The sequence below is a fragment of the Erythrolamprus reginae genome, chromosome 2, assembly GCF_031021105.1.
Source record: "Erythrolamprus reginae isolate rEryReg1 chromosome 2, rEryReg1.hap1, whole genome shotgun sequence".
In the NCBI taxonomy this organism is placed as follows: Eukaryota; Metazoa; Chordata; class Lepidosauria; order Squamata; family Dipsadidae; genus Erythrolamprus; species Erythrolamprus reginae.
The window spans coordinates 26785071-26795528 of record NC_091951.1 but is presented as its reverse complement, the minus strand read 5'-3'; the positions used below and the strand labels follow the sequence as shown (position 1 = coordinate 26795528).

Sequence of the window (10458 nt, the reverse complement as noted above, 5' to 3'; positions counted from 1 at the left end):
CATAAATATGGAAATCGTACAATGAAGAAATTCTGATTGCGTCAAACTGTATTAGTCAAATTATATTTTCTCTTTTTTAATGTGAAAAAATACAATAAAAATTATGAAGACATGCTTCAGCCCAGTTGCTTCTCTGCTTCCACGCGATGTAGGAAACCCAACAGCCCAACTTGCTTCTGGATTCTCCTCTCACCTGCCCTCAACTCACCTCCCAGCTGTTGATTCAATCCTTGGTAAAGCACAAAAGCCACTCTGCAGTCCACCTTCCTCCATTGAGTCACTTGGAAGAGGAAGTTCATCTACACTTCTCTCATCCTTTCTAGCAATGCAGTGCTCTAGTTTAAAACTCCTTTTTGAAGGTCAAGCACGAAGGCCACTAATGTGTTTATAGCTTTCTAGGCAGAGATGTTGCCTAATCGCCATCTGGCAAAATGTTTTCACTGATTACATGGCAACATTTCGTTTTCGACTCCCAGCCACCGACTTTAGAAACTGAGGCAAATGAAGTACTAAAAGGGGACACTACTTCACTTCGGGTTTTGTGCCTTTGGGTCAGTCTTGATGCCTGGCTTTGCAGTTCCCTTGGCAAGGGAGTTTTTGGAAGTGGTTCCTCCCACCTCCACCCCCCAATCGTGCTTCCTAGAGCTGAGAGGACTGGGCAAGGTTGAATACATGTTTTGGGGCTTCAGGTGGGACTGGAACTGAGCGTTTCTCTGATTCTAACCTGGTGCCTTTACAACTACACAAAACTACATCTTGTTCCACCCCACAAAATTTGCCCATTGAACTGTTCCTGCTGGTCCCACAGCAAATTCAAGGCTGCAGCTTTCAAGGTCAATCTTTCATAATAAAGCTTGGAGGGAGTAGCATAGAGCAGAAATGGCCCATTTTATGACTTTTTATTGGAATTACATAATGAAGTATTAGTAAAAAGAAAGATGCCAAAATCTTGGCGGGAGGCACAAATCGCCCTGATACCAAGGAAAGAACGGATAACTGCCATATTCAAAATGATAGACCCATATCTTTGTTCAACACAGATTATAAATTATAAATTCTTTCAGCAATGCCTGTTTTTCTTTTACTACCACACTGGGTGTGGCTTGTGCATTTTGTTCGACGTCTTTCAGTGCAAATTGGGTGCTCTGGGATGGAGCTCCAAATTTTGCTACCAGAACTGCGTTCCTGACCGTTTCTGTAGGTGCCCATCACTGCTTCGGGGTAAACATATGGCTGCTTTGCCAAGCATCTGAATTTTGATCATGTGACCCTGGGAGATGTTGCAACAAGCATGTCAAAAACAATCATAAGTCACTTTTGTCAGAAGTGTTGAATGGTTACTAAACAAAATGTTCTAAGCTGGGCGTTGCCGGTAAGAAAAAAGGCAAAGAATATTGTGCATAATTACAACGATGGCATCCTGACTAACGTAGTGCTCACTTAACCACAGCCATTGGGATCAACAAGTCCATTCCTTACTGGTGTGGAGTCCTCGGAGAGGGGAGGCATACAAATCTAATAAATTATTATTATTATTATTATTGTTAATTATTATTAAACATGCCAAATTAAAACAATTATAGGGGTAATAATTTGTACATATAAAACATTAGATAAGTAATGATAAAAAGTAGACAACACATGTTGAATATTCCTGATCTAGCTGTTTTCTTGCAAATCACCATATTCTCTTTAGTGCAAAGTACAATGAGTGTGACTTACAACTTCCTATCAATTTTGTTTGTTGGAAGCCAATATGAAGGTTCCAAATGACTATTGCCTGACTGTGGGACACTGCAACTATTGTAATTGCAAGGCAGTGCCACTCCCAAATAACTGTGAGGGCCACAACTTTGAGGAACTACTTTTTTAGGAGCAGTGTAAGGATAGGACTGTCTATAAAACAGAATATTCCAAAGTGCACAATAACTATTATTAACAGAAAACCTAAGTTAAGAACAGTTCTTCTAGAATAATGCATGGATGGTGCACCACTAGGAAAGTATGTGTTTGTTTGCTAGGTACAGAAGTTTTTTAAAAAATCACAGGAGAGAGCAGTGACATAAGAGTTCCATATTGTTTCCATGAAAAGAAAACGTCCATAAAACCACAAGTCAACCCTAACATGAAGGAGAACCAGTTTTAAAGTATGTACTACCAATGGAATAAAATCTGGTGAGAGCTTCTGGTTAGGCATCACGATGGAGGGGAGTCGGTTCCAGAGGGTCGGGGCCGACACAGAGAAGGCTCTTCCCCTGGGTCCCACCAGATGACATTGTTTAGTCCATGGGACCCGGAGAAGGCCAACTCTGGGACCTAATCGGTCGCTGGGATTCGTGCGGCAGAAGGCAGTCTCAGAGGTAAGCCCCACCAAAAGGCTCCTCTGGCAGCCCAGAAAAGCCCGAGATGGCTGGGCTTAAAGGGGTAATGGCAGGGAACCGTCCGGGCCTTCGTGCCACTCTCAAATTTCATGGGAAATTTTTCCAGGCTTGGGTTCTTAAGTAGAAAATGGTTCTTGAGAACAGGCAAAAAAATCTTGAACACCCAGTTCTTATCAAGAAAAGTTCTTAAGTAGAGGCATTTTTAGGTAGAGGTACCACTGTATATATACATGTTGGCACCTCTCTTTGTGTTTTTTCTTTCTTTCCCCCCCTTTTTTGTTATTGTTCATTTTTTTTCCTGTGTGTTTCTTAAATGTATTGTTTGTACTTTTGTACGTTTGTTAAAATTCTTAAATTTTTTGAAAATTTTAAAAAAAATCATGATACAGTAATACCTCGTCTTACGAACCTAATTGGTTCCCGGGGGAGGTTCGTAAAGCGAAAAGTTCGTAAGACAAAACATTGTTCCCCATAGGAAACAATGTAAAATCAATTAATCCATGCAGGGGGGGAAAAACGGAAAAAAACGCCGCCACCCGGCTGTCACCTTTTGAAACAGCCGGGCGCTTCTCAGCGTTCTCCCAATGCCGAACCCGGAAGTTCGGCAAAAGTTCAGGTTTCGGTGGCCGCCGAGAAGCCCCACCGCCCGGCTATCATCTTTTGAAACAGCCGGGGTGCTTCTTGGCAGCCTCCCGAACGCCGAACCCGGAAGTTCAGGTTTGGCATTCGGGTTCAGGAGGACGCTGAGAACCCCCCGGCTGTTTCAAAAAGCGACAGCCGGTCGGCGGGGCTTCTCAGCGGCCTCCCGAACCCGAACGTTTGCCGAACTTCCGGGTTCGGCGTTCGGAAGGCCGCCGAGAAACCCTGCCGCCCGGCTGTCGTCTTTTGAAACAGCCGGGGGGCTTCTCGGCGGCCTCCAGGTTCAGGAGGATGCTGAGAAGTCCCTTGCTGTTTCAAAAAGCAACAGCCGGGCGGTGGGGCTTCTCGGTGCCGGGTTCATAAGACGGAAAACGTTCGTAAGAAGAGGCAAAAAATTTCTGAACCCTGGGTTCATATCTCGGGTTGCTCATATGGTGGGCCGTTCGTATCATGAGGTACCACTGTATAAGAAATATGTAGCAACTGACATGTTTCAATCAAATTGCTTCTTATGGCTTTAAAACCATGAAGGTCACCTGCAAGGCAGAATAGCATTTACATCTGAAATTTTACACTGCTTTTATCACTGCCCTAAACTCCCCCAATATATTTGCTATTCGTCTTCCACTTGCGTGCCTCGTTCTTGACAGAATCTAAACAGACATGCTTGGTGCGATGAATTCCTGCAACTTTTAGGGAAAAAAGAACGGTGAACCCCTCTGTATCACCCAGGGAGAAAAAAGGCTGGGACTCATTGCACGTAGCATCAGCTACAATCATAAAAATGCAAAGAAAACTCCCAAAAAGATATTTACATAATTTCCCAATTTCAACAAAAATAAATAACGCTGAAGGCCAGATAGCTATTATCAAAATATGTTCCATTTTTTTCTTTCTTTTGCCCCATTTAATACCATTACATAATTGCGTTAAAAACATCAGGCAAACACTATTTAATTTAATCAATTTAAATAATCAATTTCTCATCTGGACTTATAGGACACTAGAAATGAAATTCAAGTCTTCTCTACACTTATCACTTTAGGCCTCGTGGGTTTTCTTGTGTGTGATAATAGTGTAATTTTTCCTACTCAGAGCACTAAAATGTTTTTTACCTTTTCTGTATAAGGACATGATTTATAAGATTAACACTAGTACTGAGTGCATTCCAAATAGCACCTGAGAAATAAATCAAGTCCCAGTCAAATTCTCTCAATCAGAGCTCCATTTATTAACAGAACCATGCTGGTTACTCCATAGCCATTCCGATTCTGAATACTTCCTAGAATCCCACTTAAGTTAAGGTTCATCTTACATCCCCACACACACAACTTCATAACGAGAACCAGTCCATGTGCAGGGGTTTATCAACTTCCTCTTCTCTTCATTTGAGGCAGAACAAACGGAGGAAGGAATCTTTTGTTGTGTCTAGTAATTTTCCCGCTAACTACTCACTGCCCCTCCCATCCCCCCTTATGCTGTGGCAGGCCGAAATCTCTAACTCCACATGATGGCTTCGGACTGACACTGATATTCTGGACCAGTGGTGGTATTCTGCCGGTTTGCAACGGGTCAAATGAAACGGTAGCGCCGGCAGCAGGTTCTGCCCATCCATCCGCAGAAGTGGAGCACAGGAATGCTTACATTTCCAAATAGATAGTGAAGGTAACTGAATATCACTTCTGGTCTGGAGACTCATACAGTTTTCCTCCTGTGTGAGATTTCTGGTGTCTAACCAGAATGGAATTCTGACTAAAACTTTTACCACAGTCAGGAGATTCCAAGGGTGTCTCTCCTGTATGAGTCCTCTGATGTTTCACAAGGTTGGAATTCTGACTAAAACTTTTACCACAGTCAGGACATTCAAAGGGTTTCTCTCCTGTATGTGTTTGCTGGTGAAGTACTAGGTTGGAAATCTGACTGAAACTTTTACCACAGTCAGGACATTTAAAGGGCTTCTCTCCTATGTGAATCCTCTGATGTATGATAAGGGAGTAATAATGACGGTAACTTTTACCACAATCAGGACATTCAAAGGGTTTCTCCCCTGTATGAATCATCTTGTGTTTCACCAGGCTGGAATTATCACTAAAACGTTTCCCACAATCAGGACATTCAAAAGGTTTCTCTCCTGTATGAGTTCTCTTGTGTAGCACCAGCTTGGAATTCTGACTGAAATTTTTCCCACAGTAAGGACATTCAAAGGGTTTATCTCCCGTATGAGTCCTCTGGTGCTTAGCCAGGTTGGAATTGTTACAGAAACATTTCCCACAAAGAGGACATTCAAAAGGTTTCTCTCCTGTATGAATCCTCTGGTGTGGAACCAGGTTGCAATTGTTGCGGAAACATTTCCCACAAAGAGGACATTCAAAGGGTTTCTCTCCTGTGTGAATCCTCTGGTGTCGAACCAGGCTGGAATTTCGACTGAAACCTTTACCACAGTCAGGACATTCAAAGGGTTTCTCTCCTGTGTGAGTTCTCTGGTGGTCAACCAGGCTGGAATTTTGAGTGAAACTTTTTCCACAATCAGGACATTCAAAGGGTTTCTCTCCTCTGTGAGTTCTCTGGTGGTAAACCAAGCTGGAATTATGACGGAAACTTTTCCCACAATAAGGACATTCAAAGGGTTTCTCTCCAGTGTGAGTCCTCTGGTGCATAATGAGGTGGGAATTTCTAGGGAATGTTTTCCTACAAACAGAACATTCAAATGCCTTCCCCCTGGTGTGAATCCTCTGGTGTATCACCAGATCACCATGATTGCTAAAGCATTTAACGCATTGTGAACAGTTGTACAGCATCTCTCTTGTTTGGATCCTTCCAAGAACCACAACAGAGTTATTCTGATCAAAGGTTTTGCTACGTTCAGAGTATTTGTATGGCTTTTCTCCAGTTGGGCATAATCAGCTGTGATTTGTAAATTGTATCTTTCTCACAACAGGCACGTCTATCCAGCTTTTCCATAAGTAATGTTCCTGAGGAGGTAAAATATATGGATGATCCCTTGTCTTTTGAAGCTTTGATTCAAGCTGTTTTCTTCCTCCCAACGAAAGGCCTGCAACACTGTCTACTCTATGTGACTTTCCAAGAGGCCCTTTCCTCCTTAGTAACTTACAGATACTTCCCTCCTTTGCTGAATGATAAAATAATATCTCTTGTCTTTTCATGTAATGTTATGCTTGAATTTCACACTCTACTTTTACCAGCTAAAAATCTCCTCTTGAATTTCTCCCATTTCTCTCTCATCTGCTGAGGAAGGTGAAGAATTCTGGGCCTCTCTGAAGGGAATGGAAAATATTTTGATTTCTGGACTGACTTGCTTTGCTGTTCAATGTTATCCTCAATTGTCCAGGGTGCTGTTACTGCCTTCCTCTTTGTCTATAAGGTTCAAAGGAAATTGTATCTTTAATTGTGCATAAAATGGTTGCAGATGATGAGAAAATAAAAGAATTTTTTTTAATGTTACAATGACAAGGCAAATATGCCACAATAGTCAAAGAAACTCTTATATTAATCATGACACATGGGAGCCTACCCACATTCAAGGTAGAATATCCATTCAGTGTTGAAATTAACTCTTTGACTGGGTCAATCACAAATTCTTAGCAACGCAGAGGGTTGTTTTCAAATATAGTCAAGTGAAAAAGTAAGTACACACTCTTTGATTTGTATGGTTTTACTTATCAGGACATAAAAAATATCATCCCAGAAGAACAGGAGAGAATAATAGAATTGGAAAGGACCTCGCAGGCCTTCTCATTCAGCCTCTGCTCAAGCAGGAGACTCTATCCCTTTGTATCTATTTATATTGTATTTTTATTTACCCACCTTTGTCGTCAGGCATGGGGGAATTGAGATATCTCCCCCGGGCCTATATAATTTATGTATGGTATGTTTGTAGGTATGTCTGCTTAAAAAATGGGGTTTTGTTAAATACTTTAAATTTTAAATTAAATTTTAAATATGAATTGTTTTATTATGTTGTGAGCCGCCCCGAGTCTACAGAGTGGGGCGGCATACAAATCTAATAAATAAATAAAATAAAATAAATAAATATCATTGTTGTAAGCTGCCCTGAGTCCTTCGGGATTGGGCGACATAGAAGTCGAATGAATGAATGAATGAATGAATATGTCGGCCTGTCAAACTGGTGAACTTATGGGGGCCATGCTCACCTGAGCTCCACAAAGGCAAAAAACATCGCAATATGTCACAATACTGCCTGCAATGTCAGTGAGTTTGACACTCCTGCCCTATCCCATTTCAGAGAAGTGGCTATCCGGTCCTTTTTTTAAAGCCTCTAGTGATGGAGCACATCTGAAGGCAAGCCATTCTGCTGGTTACTTGTTCCCACCATTAGGAAATTTCTCACTGCTTCCATAGTATAAAGGGGCCAAGTACTGCTAATAAAGTGATCAATTAACCATCAGCAAGTGTGATCACATGTATAAAAGCTGAAGTTGTAGGAGTTTCTGGTCTTCCTTGGATTCGGTTATCTTAAATAACTATCATGTAGTCTACAACCTTCCCTTCCTAGGGAAAGTTGTAGAGAAGATGGTGGCACTCCAACTCCAACAGTCCTTGGATGAAGCCCTCAGCAGTCTGGTTTCAGGCCTGGCTACAGAACTGAAACTGCTTTGGTCGCATTGTTTGATGATCTGTGGTGAGCCTGTGATAGGGGGCACTCCTCTATCTTGGTGCTTCTTGACCTCTCAGTGACTTTCGATACCATCGACCATGGTATCCTTCTGCACCGGCAGGTGGGATTGGGAGTAAGAGGCGTTAGTGGGAGGTCAAAGGTTGGCTCTTAGCCCTCTCCCTTGTGGGACCTCTCAGGGGTCCGTCTTCTCCCCCATACTGTTCATCCGCCCACACGGGGTGAGTTACCAAGAGTACGCTGATGATACTCAGCTGTACATTTCTACCTTGTGCCAATTCAGTGAAGTAGTAAACCTGATGTGCCAATGTCTGGAGGCTGTGAGCATCTGGATGGGTGCCAACAGGCTTAAGCTCAACCCCAACAAGACTAAGTGGCTGTGGGTACTTACTCCCAAGGACACTTCTATCTATCATTCCATTACCCTGGTGGGGGGGAATTTTTGACCCCCCTCAAAGAAGGTTCGCAACTCGGGAGTCCTCCTTGATCCACAGCTGACTTTGGAACAACATATTTCAGCTGTGACAAGGGAGACGTTTGCACAGGTTCCCCTGGTGTACCAGTTGAGGCCTGATTTGGGCAGGGAGGCTCTCCTTATAGTCAATCTTGTCCTCATCACCTCGAGGATCGATTACTGCAATGGAGCTACCTGTAAAGAGGTTTTGGAGACTGCAGCTGTCTTAGGTCTACCAAAGTATGCTCGTTTATCATCATTACTCCGTGGGCTGCATTGCCTACCAATTGGTCTCCGAATGCAATTTAAAGTGTAGCTTAGGACCAGTTTACCTACAGGACCGTTTCCTGCCTCATGTATCCCAGTGGCCGGTCAGGGCCCACAGAGTTGGCCTTCTCCAGTCCCATCAGCCAAGCAATATTGGCTGGCGGGCCCTAGAGGGCCTTCTCTTTGGTGGCTCCGACTGTGGAATCGACTCTCCTATGAGATTCCCACTGCCCCCAATCTCATGGCCTTTTGGAGGTTTTAAAAACACACCTTTGCTGGAAGGCATGGGGCCGTTAAGTGTGATACTCTATTCAGGCCGATTGCATGAGTGTGATGGATGAATCTGGTATGGCTTTTAATATTCAAGTTTTAACATTGATTTATAAATGTAATTGTAGGGCTTTTACTTTGGGGGTCTTATTATAAATTTTATAATTGGATTTCAATGTTATTTTGTATATTTTTAATATGTTGTAAGCCTCCTTGTGTCTCCGGAGAAGGGCTGCCTAGATGTTCAATCAATCAATCAATCAATCACACCTGAGATGCTGAGTGTGCCTGTTTTATATCCCCTGTTGAGCCTCACCTTAAGAGCTTCCTGTTCCTGAACAGAAATGTATCCCCATTGGCTGTCAGACTCCCAGGGGCATGCTGGGACAGCTCTGTAGGCTGATGTAATCTTCCCAAGTACCATTGCTGACATGTGTAGAGGGCAAATCCTATCATGTCCAAAGGGTGAAGGTCTTAATCCCATCACCCTGGAGCTGAAGGGAATATATAGAATGGACTGGTCCAGGCTATTAACAAAAGGGGAGGGGGGCATGACAGATTTGGGCCATTAATGGTGCATTGACAAAGGTGGGGGCTACTAAGAGTGAGTCTTTTTTTCTGCCTAAAAGCATGTTTCTCAGCCAGGGATATTATATATAATATTCTGCCTTTTTAATATGTCCTAAAATATTCTATTCCTCTAGGAGGGGGGTAGGTGCTAACTTCCTAAAACCTCATTCGATCCAGAACAAGTGGCTGTGCAATCTGCACCCACAACCTCTGGAGGGAATCCATTCCCAAGGAATCAACCTTAATTTAAAAGGGACTTTTAAAAATCGTCCCACCAACAAAATATTGCAGCCACCACTTTCACAGCGTGCAGCATCAGTGGACTGAAATCGGGGCAGGAGGGGAGCCTGCAGCAGCACCAGCAGCTGACACGCTTCAGCCCAGTTGCTTCTCTGCTTCCAGGCCCTGGAAGAAAAATAAACAGCCCGACTTGCTCCCAGACTCTCCTCCCACCTGCCCTCAATTCACCTTCCAGCTGCTGCTTCGATCCTCGGAAGAGCACAAAACCCGCTCTGCAGTGCACCATCTTCCCCTCCTAAGACACCCGGAAGAGGAAGTTACTCTGCACTTCTCCTCCCATCCTTTCATGGCAAAACTCTATGGTTTACAAAACTCCTTTTTTAAGATGAAGTGTGAATGGCACTAATGGGTTGATAGCGTTCTAGGCTGAGATGTTGCCTGATCGCCATCTAGAGCTCGGAAGTGAAGAAACACGATTTCCACCAAGGCGTTTGGAAGATGTTTTCACTGATTACATGGCAGCAGTTCGTTTTCTACTCCCAGCAACGGACTTTAGAAACTGAGGCAAATGAAATAGTAAAACGGGACGCTACTTCGCTTGGAGTTTTGTGCCTTTGGGTCATTCTTTACATCAGTGACGTCACACTGTAGTGTGAATGTTTAAGTTAAAACAATAGCCATAAATATGGAAATTGTACAATGAAGGAAATTCTGATTGCGTCAAACTGTATTAGTCAAATTATATTTTGTCTTTTTTAATGTGAAAAAATGCAATAAAAAATATGAAGACATGCTTCAGCCCAGTTGCTATTCTGCTTCCACGCCATCTAGGAAACCCAACAGCCCAACTTGCTTCCAGATTCTCCTCTCACCTGCCCTCAACTCACCTTCCAGCTGTTGATTCAATCCTTGGAAAAGCACAAAAGCCACTGCAGTCCACCTTCCTCCATTAAGTCGCCTGGTGCCCCAGTTGCAGCCCTATG

The 10458-nt window shown here is 43.2% G+C and overlaps 1 protein-coding gene across 1 annotated transcript; it reads right to left on the bottom strand.

The window, feature by feature from the left end:
* Nucleotides 1-4227: 4227 nt before the first annotated feature.
* LOC139163063 (zinc finger protein with KRAB and SCAN domains 7-like) lies at nt 4228-9781 on the bottom strand. Its single transcript, XM_070744003.1, has 2 exons — nt 9704-9781; nt 4228-6395 (listed from the first exon to the last, which is right to left on the bottom strand). Exon 2 carries the CDS (start codon nt 5816-5818, stop codon nt 4697-4699), a length of 1122 nt encoding a protein of 373 aa, XP_070600104.1. The 5' UTR covers nt 5819-6395; nt 9704-9781; the 3' UTR covers nt 4228-4696.
* Between the last annotated feature and the right edge of the window lie 677 nt (nt 9782-10458).